The sequence below is a fragment of the Gossypium hirsutum genome, chromosome D10, assembly GCF_007990345.1.
Source record: "Gossypium hirsutum isolate 1008001.06 chromosome D10, Gossypium_hirsutum_v2.1, whole genome shotgun sequence".
NCBI lineage: Eukaryota > Viridiplantae > Streptophyta > Magnoliopsida > Malvales > Malvaceae > Gossypium > Gossypium hirsutum.
Window position 1 is genome coordinate 11128886 of NC_053446.1, and position 18066 is coordinate 11146951.

At 34.7% G+C, this 18066-nt stretch overlaps 1 protein-coding gene across 1 annotated transcript; it reads left to right on the forward strand.

The window, feature by feature from the left end:
* Positions 1–1393: 1393 nt before the first annotated feature.
* LOC107915319 (monodehydroascorbate reductase 4, peroxisomal) lies at positions 1394–5889 on the forward strand. The gene is made up of 7 exons (XM_016844487.2): positions 1394–1658; positions 2996–3047; positions 3541–3621; positions 4021–4139; positions 4445–4664; positions 4774–4892; positions 5014–5889. The coding sequence occupies exons 1-7, from the start codon at positions 1539–1541 to the stop codon at positions 5743–5745; spliced, it is 1443 nt and encodes a 480-aa protein (XP_016699976.2). The 5' UTR covers positions 1394–1538; the 3' UTR covers positions 5746–5889.
* The last annotated feature ends 12177 nt before the right edge of the window (positions 5890–18066 follow it).

Genomic DNA, 18066 nt, shown 5'->3' on the forward strand with positions numbered 1-18066 from the left:
TTAATTTGATTTCGAGAAATGTCACTAAAGTTTGGACCTGGAATAAACATTGGGTTTATTCATTAAGAAATTTGGGCTAAAGTATTGAGACATGCTATATTGTTATACAAGGAAGATATTACTCAAATTCTAAGAGAAATTATCACCATGATTTGTGCATTATGTTTCGACTTTAAGTATTCATGGGCAATATGAACCAAGTGGGAGAATGTTGGAACTGCTTTGGTTTGTGGGGTTATTCCCACATTTTGCTACTCTTACTTCCACACTTTTGTATGTGTGATAGTGGGATGTGTAATTGATGGTTTTTTATGGGCAACTACCACTATAAATACTAACTAGCATAAGGTCTTTAGGCAAAAAAAAATTCTTTCAAAGATAGGGAATTATATATACCATTTAGTGAGGTTTTCGAGTGCTTAGAAGACTTTGGCGGTTTTTAGTACAAATAAAATCGACGTTCTCGACGGCAGTTTGACATGCTCGACAGTGGTGTTATAACATTCAGGTTTAGGCATTTGGTTTAAGCAATGACTCGAGGTATTTATGTTCGATATTTTTTGCTGCTCTATATTGTAAATCGTTATTTATGCTAACATTCCAGTCCATTTAAGCTAATATTGGTCTACATCGGTGATACAAGATTTTAATATTTTAAATTAATTTTTAAAAAATTTTATCTGGACCATTTTTGTTCTTTTATAATTATGTTAAAAATAAAATCAATAAATTAAGCTAATGAACATAATTAATAATTTAAATTTTATATTTGCATATAAATATGTTTATATTATAATTGAGATATATTTCTATACGTATATATTAATATAGATAAATATTATAAGTATCAATATTAGAAAGAAAAACTATTCATCAACTAATACAATATTAACAAGTTTGAAAATATCATTAAATTTTTTTCTCATATTTATTTTTGCCACTATTGAGGTTTCAAATTTTAATAAAATTTTCTAAATTAGCATATTTAATAATAAATATTTAATTTTATTATGGAAACTTAAAAGAAGATAAAAAAAAAAGGTTTTGCGGTTGAGAGGATATGAAGAAACTCATCCACATTCCTCAACTTGGTCTCCTAACATTATCAATTAAATTTATTTTATTTTTCCAAATTGATTTTTTTCTCCTCATTTTCACAACCTACCACTTCTTCTACCACGTGGCAACATCTTATTAGCAACATCCACCACATAACTGGGTCTCACAACACAACCCCTTCAAGGCACAGAAACCGAAGGCTCCACGTGTCACTAATCCAAGACGGTCCACATGCTCATGTCAGCCAACGGTGCTGATCTCGTTCGGTGAGATCACATTGTAAACGACAAGTCCCACAAGATTTAAATAAGGACAATGTCGTAAATAAACCCTTCTTTTCGAATATTAAATTTTAAACAAAAAATTTTATTTTCTTCATTTCTCGTTGGAGTTTTGCCTGAAAAAGCCAAACACCTTCGAGAAAAACCGAAAATTTCTTTAAACATAGAAAAGAAAAGGCGTATTTTCTCGGATAATTAATGGGAAGAGCGTTTGTGTATGTAATTCTTGGAGGAGGTGTAGCAGCTGGATATGCAGCTCTTGAATTTACGAGAAAAGGGGTTTCTCCTGGTGAACTTTGCATTATTTCTGAAGAACCTGTGAGTTTTTTTAATTAAGAATTCAATCTAGTTTTCTAAATTTGTTTTTCCTTTTCAACTTTATATTTCACTTCATTTTCTTTTTCTCTATGTTGGGTATTTACTGTTTGTTGAATTCGGTGCCTCTGTTATCTATGTTCTTTGTTTGCTTGAAGTCTTTCTGGTTTTGTTTTGAATTCTGCCTCTTCCTTTTTTTTTGGTACTACAACACTTATTCTTGCTGTATCGTTTGATTTTTTTATGATTTGGTGAAAACTGAAAAACGGTGTCTTGTTTGCATATTTGATATGTTTCAAAGCTGAATTGAATTGATTTTGGAGAATTAGAGTGTAGAAGTGAATTAGGATATTGTTGCTTTTACCGAAAGAAGTTTGAATTTTCTAAAATTAGGCTCATGTATTGGAAGTTGGAAAATGTATGGAATTTGGGCAGTCAAATATGCAGTTAAGAGAGGTTTATGCTCCCCAATTCTTTGTAGTGCATGCCATGGATAATGTTATACACTTAATACTCTGTGTTACTTGGACTTGGTTTTGAGTAATAGATATAATAGGGATTTCTGTCCGACACAGGTACTCAACTCTATTTGTTAGGTTTTTTCGTATATTTGGAAAACCATACCATCCGTGTTCGAATATATATATCGAATATGATTGTTCCAAACACAGGTACTTTAGGTAAAATGAAGAGTTGGAGCAGCATAGCCTATACTATGGGGATGCTTAATCAATCATCTGAACTTTGTGTCCTTTTACTATGTTAGCTCTATCCTTAACACCGTTAAAGAAAGTTTTGATTTGTTCTTTATCCTATTAAATTCTGATCTGGCCATAAAAGGTGCAGAGGGTGGGGCAACTGGAAATGAGAGAAGACAAAAAAAAGAAAAGAAGGAAAATTTTTTAAATAAAAGAAACCTGTTTTTGGTTTTATTTTTCAAAAAAAAGTATGTATGATGCATGACAGCCTCTTGTCAAATTTTATCAGTGGATGACCAAGCATTTCTCATTGTCGGTGTTAAGGGTTAGATTACTTGATGGATGGATTGAAAGTTCACATACCTGATCAAACTTTTTTCTACTGTAGGTTTGACATAGGAAGTTTTCTGATACATACTGGACACTAACGCATTTTATGAACTTAAGTCATCTGTAATTAAGGAAATCTTAAGGGTGTGGCTTTATGCATTGCAAGAGGCTATCTTCTCTTCTTAGTTCATGTTTCATTACTAATGCCTATTTATCATTCAGATTTGTAGTTATGTTATAATTTTTGAGTACTTCGTATTTTTATTCCTTGATATGTCAATATTAGTAAAGGATTACGGGTTTTTTTTGCAGGTTGCCCCATATGAGAGGCCTGCTTTAAGCAAAGGCTTTTTACTTCCCGAATGTAAGAAACATTTTCAATTGTTCACTCAATATATGTTGTTTCTTACTTTCTTTTTGGGTTCATTCAATTTTCCACGCCGGTCTTTCAGTCAGAAGAAGATTGAAGAAACAAGAGTAGTGAAGAAATGAATTTAATATGACATTTCGGATGAATTTGTTTGGTGGTAATTACTGATAATAGTACAATATATCTTGTTTATACTCTAGAGCTGTTCTGTATCTCTTTGTCTTGTTCATTGAGTTGTAGTTGTAATTATAAAATGTTGTTACTAATAATAGGGATAGAATACCTAGTAAAGTGGCCGATAACCAACAACTTGTAGCTTTTTGGTAGTGGTAGAGTTCAGGGTGGGCATTGGTTTCTTGCCTATTTTCTAACCTGTTTTTGTGGAATTAATCTGATAATTTGAATCTTAGTAGAAAGACGTGTTTTTGGTCGTCACTTATCCTGATATTCTATGGTTTTTGTTGATAAATTTTGCATTAATCTGCAGCTCCTGCACGCCTTCCATCATTCCACACATGCGTTGGTGCTAATGAGGAAAGGTTAACTCCTAAATGGTACAAGGAACATGGTAAATATTTTCTCACAGCATACTCCTTTTACTTCAATGATTGCTCAATGCTTCATTGCAAGATTGTCGGTCACTTTCTGGTTTGACATATAAATGTATCTCAAATCATCATTGAAAGCTATGTTAGTCTATTTTTCTTGACGTACCTGTCCGACACATATTTGGAGATAGGTTCGGGGGCACGATTCTCCAAATTTATGTAAAAACTTGGAAAACTGAAGATACCCAAGTTTGACACTGATCCCTGAGTCCTACTAACATCAATTGAAAGTACAGATGAACCTATTAGTAGTCATATTTCCTTCTGTTCATATATGCAGTCGAAGAAAGAAAAGTAAACCTTTCAAAATTCTACTAGAACTTTCTCTCTTCTAAAGAAATTGTTTTCACATTTTTTAGGGATTGAATTGGTCCTTGGAACTCGAGTTAAGTCTGTTGATGTCAGACGTAAGAAGCTATTGACAGCAACAGGAGAGACGATAAGTTACAAGATCCTTCTCATTGCCACAGGAGCTCGGGTATTGAAACTGACCTTTTAAATCACCTATGACCTTCTTTCACATTGTTTGTTCAATATGTTTGTTACTCCTCTCAGAAAAATGAGAATAACTTCGCTTAAAGCAAGAAAAATATTTTTCTATAAAGGACGGTATTTGTATCAGACTCAACAGGATGAGTTAACACAATGGTCAATTTTGGAGTTTATCTCGTTATTGGCACAATTTATGATTCTTTGAATTGTAGAGTGCCGATATTTTTCTCGTGGATAATGTGTCCACTTTTCTGGCTTAATTTTGTTCTTCTATTTTTGTGTTAAATGTAGGCTTTGAAGCTTGAAGAATTTGGAGTGGATGGATCAGAAGCTGAAAATGTATGTTACTTAAGAGATTTAGCAGATGCAAACGGTCTTGTTAATGTGATGCAATCTTGTTCCAGTGGAAACGCTGTAGTAATTGGTGGTGGGTACATTGGAATGGAATGCGCAGCATCTTTGGCGATCAATAAAATAAATGTAACCTTGGTTTTTCCCGAAGTACATTGTAGTGAGTGTCCATAGTGATGTGTTCTTTTCTTGATCTCGTTCTTGTTTTCAAGCTTCTGGACCATAAAGAGTATGTTTAAGTAAATCATAGTCCTTTTTTGATGTGGCAGTGGCTCGATTGTTTACACCGAAGATTGCAAACTATTATGAGGAATATTATCAAGCTAAAGGAGTTAAGTTCGTCAAAGGAACTGTCTTGACGTCGTTTGAATTTGATTCTAGTGGAAAGGTAAATTATCTTAATATGCTTAAAGTTGAATTTCTTTTGCCGAAGAATATTATAGTAGCTGGATTATTACTAAAAGTTGCATCACATTTTGGAGTGGAACCTGATGTTTATTGCTTTTCAGGTTATGGCTGTTAATCTTAGAGATGGAAGTCAGCTACCTGCAGACTTGGTCGTGGTTGGAATCGGAATACGCCCAAACACGAGCCTTTTTGAAGGCCAACTAACACTTGAAAAAGGTGGGATCAAGGTGAATGGGAAGATGCAAACAAGCAACGACTCAGTTTATGCGGTTGGAGATGTTGCAGCATTTCCAGTCAAACTATTTGGTGAAACTCGCAGACTGGAGCATGTTGATTCAGCCCGAAAATCTGCTAAACATGCTGTTGCTGCAATAATGGAACCCAAGAAATCAGGCGAGTTTGACTACCTCCCATTCTTCTATTCCAGAGTCTTTGGATTGTCTTGGCAGTTTTACGGGGACAATGTAGGAGAGGCAGTACATTTCGGGGATTACTTGAGTGGTACCTTTGGGGCTTACTGGATAAGCAAGGGTCATCTTGTTGGGTCTTTCCTTGAAGGGGGAACCAAAGAGGAGTACGAAGCCATAGCGAAAGCCACAAGTCTCAAACCGCCGGTTGAAGATCTGGCTGAGTTGGGACAGCAGGGCCTAAACTTCGCATTGACAATTAGCAAGAAACCTCAGCCGGCACTACCCATTGATGTCAGCCATTCTACTTCTGGCCTTGTTTTGGAAAAACCGATGTATGCTTGGTATGCGGCAGCGGGAGTTGTTCTGGCAGCATCAATAGCTGGATTTGCATATTGGTACGGGAGGAGACGTCGAAGGTGGTGAGAAATCATCATCCATGTAAAACACCATTGTTGTAGCAGTGATACAATAAAAGTGTTGTTGAAATACTGGATATGTGATGATTTGTAGTCGAACTCACTCGATAGCTCAAAATTATTATTACTCAAAACAACATCATATTTTCCATCAAAATTCTTGAATATATTAATTTTTGCATGAAAAGTAAACAACTATATGGCGGCATCTGTCTAAACATCATACATTTATTTATTAAATATATGCATATTATGCATTAATTTATATGGTGTTTCTAAAATATGACTCCGCGTACGTATTTATATGTAGTCACTCATTTTTCCGGGTATTATATAACCAGCTGTGCTAATATATGCATTCAAATGGATTCTCATACTATAAATATAGTAAGAAAAAGGATCAATCTGGGCGTTTGATCTAGTGGTATGATTCTCGCTTTGGGTGCGAGAGGTCCTGAGTTTGGTTCTCGGAACGCCCCTGTTTTCCCTGTTGGATATACATATTTTTCAATTGCCAACAAAAAGAAACAGCTTCAACAAGGGGTCGGTCGATCGAGCTTCAAGTTCAGCTCCTTTGCTTTCTGAAAAATAAGTTTTGAGCGTTGTACTTTTATACCTAACCTAACTTTGATTTTCGCCGTATCACTCAACAACATGAAGATTTGGATTTGGTAGTCCTAATCTCACTAAATATCATGTACAATTTATGCAATTTCAAAAAAAATATTTGAAGAAAAAGCATCTCATCAATCCATTACTTCTTAGCTTTGGCATTATTTTACTTAATCACGTCAAGTTGGTTTCAATAGTGATCATAGCTAATAATCTGTCACTTTTCTATCTGCACCTATTGAGTAGAGTGTTTGAAGATTGAGACCTATACCAAGCCAATCTCACTTTATAAATACATTCCATCAACATATAGAAGAACTTGGTTTGCTTCTAACACAAACATTGTCTCAACTTCCTATACCTCCAACCTTAGTGGCTCTCCACGCTATAAATGAATGTGAACCACAAAAGTAGTCTACCCAATATTTTATGTAACTTAATTGTTATAATAATTAACGGCATAGGTGGGAACTAAACAAAAAGTTATATCTCTCCCCTTAGGGAGCTATTGTCAAGAACAAAAAAATTAATATGCTATCTGTGGAAACCAACTTTTTGTTTTTGGAAAAAAACAAAAATTAGTTGTCGATGAAAATTTGGAGTCGCCACTAATCTTTTATTAAGGTGTAATTGGGTCACCTAAAAACGACTTTGGTCTACGAATTTTAGAAAAACGGGTCCGGGAGTCGGTTACGTATGGAAAGGATTAACACCCTCATAACGCCCAAAAATTGGTACCTAGTTAATTAATTAATGTCTTAATGTCAAAAATTTGAAAATATATAATCCTTAGCAAAAACTTAAAAACGTTACGTGTTAAGACCCTTATCATTTTAGAGAAAGAAAATGTCACACCCAATGCGTTATGACACGACATTCTAATTTCCACAAAAATGAATTAGGCCAGAATACTCGTGTAATAAAAATTTAAAAGAATATCCATTTATTCAAGATTTAAGAAATCGCGGCCCAATACGTTAGGGCACAATTCCTTCAAAATCCCAAACTTGGAATATTTCCTTTATTATTTTTTAAAAAAAATCTTCATTTCGAGAAATCAATGCGTCACATCCAATACGTTAGAACACAACGTGTTGAATTCCCAATAATGAGTTCTTATTTTTTTTATTAAAGAGAAATGCTCGATTGTTAGATTTAACGAAGAAAATCGGAACCCAATACGTTAGGGCTCAATTTCCTTGAAAATCCTATATACAAGCATTATCTCAATTTTGAAAAGTTTGAAATCGAGTAAAAAAATGATGTGATGCTACATTAAATATACAATGCAATAATAAATATTACAATGACATAGAAATAATATGAATAAATGAATAAACAAAATCGATAACATGCAAAGTATCAAATAAATAAACAAAATAAAAAATATTCTTTTAAAATATAAATGATAACCTAAATCAATAAACAAATGGAGGAAATAAACAAAAATATAAAGAATAAGAGGTACAAAATATATATACATTTGAAATTATGAAAAATAAGATAAAAATATAAAAGTATGTATATGTATATATTTACAAAATAAAAAAAGTGTATAAGTATATATTGGTAAATTATGAAAATACATATATGTATGTATTTAAACACTTATATATATGTACAATATGTATATACATAACGGAATATATAGAATAAAAAAAACTTATAATGATTTAAAAGTAAAATAACAAAAATGTTTATACTATAGAAAATGAATATAAAAAACCATATGTATAAAATATATATAGGTAGACGTATACTATAAAAAAAAGCATATATATATATATATTATATAAAAAAACAATGCGTACATACTATATAAAAAAAATGCATATATATTATATAAAAAACGCGTGCATACTATATATAAAAATGCGTATATATATTATTATAAAAAAATGTGTATTTATATATAATAATAATAATAACCATAAAAATAATAATAACAATATTAACAAAATAAACTAAAGAAAGCTAAAATGAAATGTCGAAACCATTTTCAAATTTTTGAAAAAAATGGGGGATCAACTTTTTAAAATAGAAATGAGAGTCGCCACCGATTTTTTATTGTGGTGTGATCGGATCACCTTGAAAATAATTTTAGGTCTGTGAATTTTGAGAAAACAGGTTTGGGAGTCGGTTACGCACGAGGAAGGGTTAGCACCCTCGTGACGCCCAAAATTAGTACCGAATTGATTGTTTAATATCTTAGTGTCGAAATTTTGAGAAGATTTTAAAGTACGATTCTTTTAACTTGAATAAATTGAATAATAAAACACTCTTATTCCAAAGAAATAAAATGTCACACCTAGTGAGTTAGGGCACAACATTTTAATCTTCAAAATTAAGTTTATCTTTTGACTTTTAAAACCCATGCATGTTGAGAAGGATATTTGATTATTTGGGTCAAATGAGAAAATCAAAACCCAATAAGTTACGGCTTGATTTCACAAAATTTCTAAATATCGAATATTGCCTTTATTTTTATTTATTAGGAAAATCCTCGTCTCGGGAGGACAACATGTCACATTCAATGCGTTAGGACACAACGTATCGAATTCTCGAGAATGAGCTTTTTATTTATGTTTTAATTAAAGAACATTCTCGATTATTTGGACTCAACGAGGAAAATCGGAACCCAATACGTTAGGGCTCAATTTTTCGAAAATCCCAAATCCGAGTGTCTCATTATTTTGAAAGACTTTGGTATAAAATGATTTTGATATTTAAATAATGATAAACGCAGTCTTAAAACTATGAAATAATAGCGCACAACGTGGAATGGTGGTTCGTAAATTAAAATGTATGCGAATGATCGATAAAGAAACGATAGATACGAGCAAACAATACAAGTCACGTAAGAGCCATTATCTCACATCACATTCGAATAATAACTTTAATATTCAAGAACTAATGAACTAAACTAATCTTAAATGAAGCTCCAAGCAAATTAATACAAAAATATGCAACAAGTTTTGAGGAATAAGATAAAGAAAAGGAAATTAAATATTAAAATATATTTAAAATAAATTATGTATGTATGAAAATTTGAAATAAATTAAAATAAGGTTAAAAACAAATACTACGTAAAATGATGGTATCGAATAAATACCATATAAGAAGAGAATCAAATACATAAAATAATGTACATATATTAATTTAAAATAAATAACTTCAACACTAATATGCAAAAAGTGAAATAAACTAAATATATGTGGATACTAAAAATAAGTAAAGCATCTATATATATCAATAGGTATAAAATATAAAGTTTAAAATCAAATAATATATACATTACGTACATACATATATGTATAATAAAACTAGTTTAAAGATAATAGCAAATAATCAAGTAATGTATACATAGATAGGAAAATAGAAATATAATCCAATATAATAATTATTACAATAGTAAATAGTATAGTTTCATTTTAAAACAAGTAACATGTAAAATAACTTAAAATAAAATGATGTATAAAGAACTTAAAATAATAATCTATGAAGCAAGTTAAGACAATCATATACAAATTTAATATAAGAGAAATTTTAAATAAGATAAATCAACAATAACTAATTTTAAAATAACATATAAAATAAATGGTTTAAACAAAATAATATGTATATGAGAAAAAAATGAAAAACAATATTTAATATTTAGAATTTGATAAAAACTATAGGAAAATAGATTAACAAAGCTTAAATAATTTGATTGGATAAGTAGGGATTAAATTGAATTTAAAACAAAATTAAAAAAACGAAAATAAAACAAAGTAAAGGGGCAAAATGAAGCGCACGAATAACATGGGGGACTCATTAAGAAATATTCCCCATCCTCCCAAAACACAACGCTGTGATACGGACTAAAATGCAGCAAAAATAAAATGTCTGGTCAAATTTAAAAGAAATAAAATGATGGATCCAAATACGCTATAGAAGCAGGAGGACCATTTGCGCAAATATCCTGCTCAACACCAAAACGCGCGGATCCTTCTCGGTTCGGGTCACCGCGCGGATCAAGGGATAGATGTGGCATTATACGACGCCATTTTGGGGCCATTGAAGCAGGCCCTAAACGACGTCGTTTTTATCACCTTATAAAATCCCCCAAATTAAACCCTAATCAAAATTTTCGCCACTTCTCAGAAAGTAAAACTAAAAAAAAAAAAACAAAGCCCTAGCCTTCTCTTTTCTCTGTCGCTCTGTGTACTAAGGGCATTCGAATGGTTTCCGATCTTAACCCATTCTCCGATGGCGACGGAGAGGGCCAAAATCTCGTCACCAGGTATGCTCTCCCTTTCCCTTTTGTTATTTCTGTTCTTAACAAACAACTAATGAACACAAAATAAAAGAAAGAAAAGAAAAATAAACGGTAAATAAAAAACAAAAGAAACTGAACAATCACCTCTTAGTATTTCAATTTTTTTGTATTCTCAATCCATAAAAAAAACCCCTTTACATTGTTTGCCTTGGCTCTTTATAGCCAAAATTACAAGGTAAAAAAAAGATCTGCTATTGCCACGTTTTCGTTTTCTGTTTTCTTTTTCTTTTTCGTTGTTGGTTGTTGCTCTGTTGGTGTTGTTTGTCTGTTTGCTGCGCAGGTACGGGCGTACGGCGCCAGCTGGGCGTGGAGTCGGTGGTGCACGTGCGAGGGCAGAGCTTGATTGCGGCGCTGGAGGCTCACAATTGCTGCTAGGGTTTTCGATGTTTGGGGGGGCAGTTTTGGGCTGAGTTGGTTTTTGGGCTAGGCTAGGGTTTGGGCTTGGGTTAAAGCTGATTGGGTTTAGGCTAATCGGGCTTAGGACTGTATTTTGGGTAGTGGGCCACACAGGCTATTGTAAATAGACTTGAACTTTATTATTTTTTGGTTGGTTATTGTTTGCCTGGGCCCAGGCAAAAATTGGGCTCTACATGAAAGATTAAGGATTAAACTGAAAACTAAACAGAGTTAAAAGGTTGAATTTAAAGATAGAAAACACTAAAGGGGACTAAATTAAAACGTACGCAACAGGGGGAAGACCCAAAGGGGAATTAATCCCACCCTCCAAAAAGCTGCGTCTTAATAAGGACCAAAGTGAAACAAAAATAAAATGTGTGGTTAAATTTAAAAGAAATAAAAGAAAATGATTAAACATACTTCAAAAAACAAAGGACCCAATAGATAAATAGCCCACCAAGGGTCCAAACAGGCAAATCCATAGCCATTAAACGACACTATTTTTCAAACCCCAAAAAAACTTTTAACAAACATTTCATTTCATTTTCTTCAAAAACAGATAAGGGAGGGAAGAACTCTCTTCTAGGGTTCTTTTCTTAACCCAAACCCCAGCCACACCACTGCCATGATACCGCCCAAAGCACCACCCTTGACGGCAGTTTGAAGGGACCGAACCAAAGGTAAGCACCTCCATTCTTTCTTTTCTTATTATTTTATACTATTAGAAGATATAAAAACATGTAAACAAAATCGAAAAAAAACTCTAAAAACAACGAAAATCACCTTTCCAAAAAAATGTTTTCTGATTCTTTGTTCTTGTATTTTTTCAATCCAACATTCCTTCCCCCTTTTCTTTTTTTTTATCTGATTTCTCCCCTTTTTATATTTTAAGAGAAAAAATAAAAAATAAAAAATTAAAAAAGTAAATAATAAGTAATAAATAAAATCGAACACCCACAAAGTAAACTAAAAAATAATCACCTCCGTTTTCCAAAAATTTTGAATATGTTTTCTTTTCTTTGTATTTTTTTCGTTCCAAAAAAAAATCCTCTGTTACAATGTTTGAGTTTGCTTTTTATAGCAGACCAATGAAAAAAAGAAAAAAAAAAGAAAAAAGGTATGAAATTTCTATTGCATCTTTACTTGCTGAATTTCCTCCGAGTTTCTCGTTATTCTGTCGATTCTATCTTGTTGCCTTTCTTGTCGTGCAGGTGAAGGCGGCTCGTGCAAGGCGCTTGGTTGCGGCGCTGAAGACTCCCTTAGAAACCCTAGGGTTTCTTCATTTGTTTTGGGCCACTTGTATTTTGGGCCTTGTATTCTGGGTCAGCTCGTTAAAATATTGGACTTTTTATTTTATTTTTATTTATAAAAGGGCCGAGTAAAATTTAAGTATTGCAGCTGCCCTTCTTTGCTCGTTATCGTGTAACGTGAATGGAGCAAAGACTTTAAAAATGCCAAATTTTGCCCGGTCGTGCTGGCTTTTGGTACTCTTCTTCTTCAAGTAGCTTAATTCCTTCCTGCTGCATCTTCAGAGGTATAGGAACTAGTGCTTCAATCTACTCCACTGCAATGTCAGGGAGATAGGATTTGTACGTTGTAATTTCTCAAAAGAACAAGATTTGTTATCTTTAATCTATTCCACTGCAACTTTAGGGAGATAAGACTTATAGCTTCAACTTGATTTGTTGCGACTTAAATATGAATTTGATGCGATTTGCTCTACTGCAACTTCAGAGAGATAAGATCCATCATTCTAATCCACTCCACTACAACTTTAGGGAGATAGGATTTGCTTTCTTGGGCCTGCTCCACTGTAACTTTAAGGAGATAAGATTTACTTTCTTAGGTTTGCTCCACTGCAACTTCAGGGAGATAAGACCTGATGCGATCTGCTCTTTGCAACTTCAGAGAGATAAGATCCAATATTTTAATCCACTCCACAACAACTTCAGGGAGATAGGATTATTGACTTTAATCTGCTCCACTGCAACTTTAGGGAGACAAGATTCATCTTCAGTCTGTCTCACTGCAACTTCAGGAGGATAAGACTTGCTTACTTAGTCCGCTCCACTGCAACTTTAGGGAGATAAGACTAGATACGATCTGCTCTCTGCAACTTCAGAGAGATAAGATCTATTATTTTAATCCACTCCACGATAACTTCAGGGAGATATGATTCACCATCTTTAGTCTGCCTCACTGCAACTTCAGGAGGATAAGACTTGCTTACTTAGTCTCCTCCACTGTAACTTAAGGGAGATAAGACCTGATATCTTCAATATATTTAACTAGAATGTCGGGGAAATAAGATTCGCCGTCGTAACTTCAATCTGTTCCACTATACCACTAAGGAAGTAAGATTCACCGTTGCGACTTCAATCTTTTAAATTGCAATGTTGAGCAAACAAGATTCACCGTTATAGCTTCAATCTGTTCCACTATACCGCCAGGGAAGTAAGATTCACCGTTGCGGCTTTAATCTGCTCCACTGTAATGCCAAAGAGATAGGATTCGCTGCCCACAGCTTTAATCTGCTCCACTTCAGCTATTTCAAGTCTTAACGCCAGGGAGATAAGATTTGCTGCCATCAGCTTTAATCTGCTCCGCTATAATGTCAAGAAAGTAAGATTCGCAATCTTCAACCTATTCCACTGCTGACCAGGGAGATAGGATTCACAATCTTTAACCTATTCCACTGCTGACCAGGGAGATAGGATTCACAATCTTCGACCTATTCCACTGCTGACTAGGGAGATAGGATTCACAATCTTCAGCCTATTACACTGCTGACCAGGGAGATAGAATTCACAATCTTCAACCTATTCAACTGTTGACTAGGGAGATAGGATTCACAATCTTCAACCTATTCCACTACTAACCAGAGAGATAGGATTCACAATCTTCAACCTATTCCACTACTGACCAGGGAGATAGGACTTACCGTTTTCAACCTATTCCACTGCTGTCCAAGGAGATAGGGCTAGGGTCATCGATCTGCTTCACTATCGGTGCAGGAAGGCAAGATCTGCTATTTTTAACCCGTTCCGCTGCAACCTAGGGAGGCAAGGCTGGTGTCTTCGATCTACTTCGCTGTTGGTGCAGGAAGGCAAGATTTGCTTTTTTAACCTGCTCCGTTGCAACCCAGGGAGGCAAGGCTGGTGTCTTCGATCTGCTTCGCTGTCGGTACAGGAAGGAAATATCTGCTATTTTTAGCCTGCTCCGCTGCAACCCAGGGAGGTAAGGCTGGTGTCTTTGATCTGCTTCGCTGTCGGTGCAGGAAGGCAAGATTTGCTATTTTTAACCTGCTCCGCTACAACCTAGGGAGGCAAGGCTGGTGTCTTCGATCTGCTTCACTGTCGGTGCAGGAAGGCAAGATTTGCTATTTTTAACCTGCTCCGCTGCAACCCAGGGAGGCAAGATTGGTGTCTTTGATCTGCTTCGTTGTCGGTGTAGGAAGGCAAGATCTGCTATTTTTACTGATCTGCTCTCTAGGGAACATAACATGTATAATGAACCTATTTATGCCTAATGATTAGGATGACATAAAATGAATCAAATGCTCTTAACTAGACATGTGTGAATAGTGTTTGGATGAATGCATAGTTTTTTTTCGAGAATGATCCCACCTAGGTTGTCATTATTTGAAGATTATTAAGGCTTTAACACTGACGTGCTACAACGCCTTCTTGCTTGGCTGGCTTTTCTGAAGAAACATTTAGTCAAGTTGCCCCCACCGTAAACCTCAAACTTTAATCTATTTAGGTGTAAAAATTTATACCATCGTTCCCACTGTAACCCAAGGGTATATGGCTTTTCTTCAATCCTCTCCTATCACAATTCAAGGATACAAGATCTAAATCTTTCTAGTCTCTTACACCATTCCCAGAGTGTCGTACCAAAGGCTTATGCGCAAATGAAGGCTCTCTTCCCCGAGGTAACCTCTTTCTATTACCTGGTGATCATTACTTGCTTGTTGATTTAAGCTTTGTCATCAACACGACATCTTATTATTTTGTTCAACTAATGTTTTTGACAACAAAATCCAAAGAGAAAGTCCTAGTTTAGACTATTCATTTTCATATTTCTAACCTTTAAACCTGGTGCGTTCTAAATAATAGTCTTGTTTCAGGTTCCTGTATTATTTAGAAACTTCTAAAGTAATATGCAAAACTTCCTTTGTGAAAGTTTTATTAGTCCATTAATCATTATTCCAATGCAACATGCTTACAAAAAAGGTCATAACAATGGATAAGAATAAAGTTAGTTCTGAGCATAGCTCGAAAGAAATAAATTATCAAAAATAGTAAAGAAGGATAAGAAATTGATTGGGAATGTGTATCTTGGAAAAGAATGAAGTATTCCAAAAACAACAAATTCAATAGTATGAAGATTGGGTGCCCCAGATATCGCAGCTTGAACTTTTCTGTACAAACTTTCTGAAAACCCTTCTGAGTTTGACTTGTGTTTAGGAGATCTACAGTGCTTTGTCGATGCCCCAAGATGTCGCCTACCCTTTCCTGTTGATTCAAGTATAGCAAGATCATCATATGCCCCAATCTGATCAAGATTCGAGTTGTTCTGATCACCTCATGCCCCATTTTGATCAATATTTGAGCCGTCTTTTTTGGGTTTTCAACTCAAATCCCCTTTGGTCTCAAGGCGTCCTTTGCGGATTTTCACCTTGGCCTCTCCTTTTCTTTTCTTTTTTTGGCTTTTTCTTTCTTTTCTTTTCTTTTTGAAATATTTGAATCTGAACTCAAGATTAAGCATGTCCTTGTTATCCCTTCTAATCAAAATTGACGCTTTTCTAGATAAGGTCTTCCACATAAGATCCTTTCCAGCTTGGGATGAAGTTCTTCTTGTATGGGAAGGATCTTCTTCAATACCAGATCCCTCAAAGAATTCCATAGAGCAGACTTTTTTGTGAGCTCGTATCATTTGCTTTTGGCGTATTTGACCATGATGAATAAATTTAAACATTCCTCTTCAATTGGAATTAATCCAAAAACTTAGAGAGAAAGAATCATGTCTTCAATAGGTAATACCGCAATGGGCCCAGGAGAAAGGCATTGCCCAGGTAGATTTTTTTTACGCCATCTTTTTTTTGGCGATATGGAATTAATCGTGAACAGACTGTAAACTTTTGGTATTGTGCTATTGTTCAAATTTAGTACATTGTCAGATATGATCCTTTTGACGTTCCATACTGACATATGATTTTTCACGAATTTGCTAACTGTCGACTTTGTGACATTAGCATATGAAGAAGCCTCCATTCATAAAGTAACTGACGACCACAAAGATGAATCAATGACCATTAGACTCTTTTGGCGAGATCGACCAAATGACCTTCATGCCCCATATAAGGAGAAGTCATGTATCCCAATGATTATTTGTAAGGTAAGATCCGTTTCTCGACTTGTTCTACCATCCTTAACAAGTCTGAAAATAGGCTACAATCTATGTCATCTTCAAAGTCATGTAATCCCTCTAAACATATGCCTCGCTCAAAAGGAAATTCTGAGCCTGTAGCAGCGTCACTCATGTTATTGATATCTAGGGCCCCATAATAAATATAAAAGAATATACAAAAGAATGTATCTATGAATAATTATTTGTACAATATAATTATGAATGAAAGAATGATGTGGAAGAAAATCTAAAAGAATGAAAGAATAATTATTTCAAAAAGAATGAAAAATAGTGGCTCAAAAATGAATGCAAAGATGCATTTTATTAGAAAATTGACGTTCAGACATGAGCCTATTCACAAAGGAACTTCTATTATTTTTAGGCTAAAAACAAAAAAAATGTTCTGAACATTACTCTAAATAAGCTCTAAAAACTACAGGGATTTCTTCCGCAGTTCAATTACTTTGAACACTCCCAGATTTATAAGGGCGGACATCTAACAAGGTCCCTTTTAATTGTGTCTTTGTATATGACATTGATGTGAACACTTCCTAACACCTCTTCATATATTGCATTCACCCCATTATCAATCATGATTGGGTAGCGGATTTTCTGCATTAGATGAGTCATCCAACTTGACAATACCCATGTTGATAAATTTTTCAACTAGCTTTTTGAAGGTAATGCAATTCTCTATTGAGTGCCCCGTAATTCCCGCATGGTAATCACATTTTGCGTTTGCATCATACCACTTGGGATACGGAGGTTGTGGAGGTTTTAAGTAGGAAGGGGCAACAACATGTGCATTGAACAACTTTTGATACAGCTCCTTATACGACATCGGTATTGGTGTGAACTGGAGCTGCTCAGACCTTGTTTCACTCTAAGTTCTTGTCTCAATGAACCTTGTTGACTAGCGACCACCTTTCTTGGTCGATTCACCGTAATCGACTTGCTGTACGTATTCACGCTGTTCACCTCATTTTCCTTTGAGGCTTGCCTTCTGTTATTTCCTCCAACATCAATCTTTCCGCTCCTTATGGCACTTTCAATCATTTCACCATTCATGACTATGTCAGAAAAGCTTTTTGTAGCACTTCCTAACATATGTGTGATGAACGGGGCTTTCAATGTATTTATAAAGAGCATTGTCATTTCTCTTTCCAAGAGCGGTGGTTGAACTTGGACGGCGACCTCCCCCACCTCTGTGCATACTGCATAAAGCTCTCGTTCGACTTCTTTTCCATATTCTGAAGGGTGATTCTGTTAGGTACCATGTCTGTTACATGACTGTACTGTTTCATGAATGCTTGTGTTAAATCCCTCCATGAACCAATCATGCTACGGCTCAGTTGATTGTACCATTTAGATGCTGCCCCTGTGAGGCTATCTTGGAAACAGTGTATCAATAGCTGGTCATTGCTAACATATCCAGCCATTCGCCTGCAGAACATGGTGATATGAGCTTCTGGGCAAGTTGTCCCATTGTACTTCTCAAATTCTGGCATCTTAAACTTGTGAGGGAATACCAAATCTAGAACTAAGCTCAGCTCTTTAGCGTCAATCCCGCGATAGCTTTCAGTGACTTCC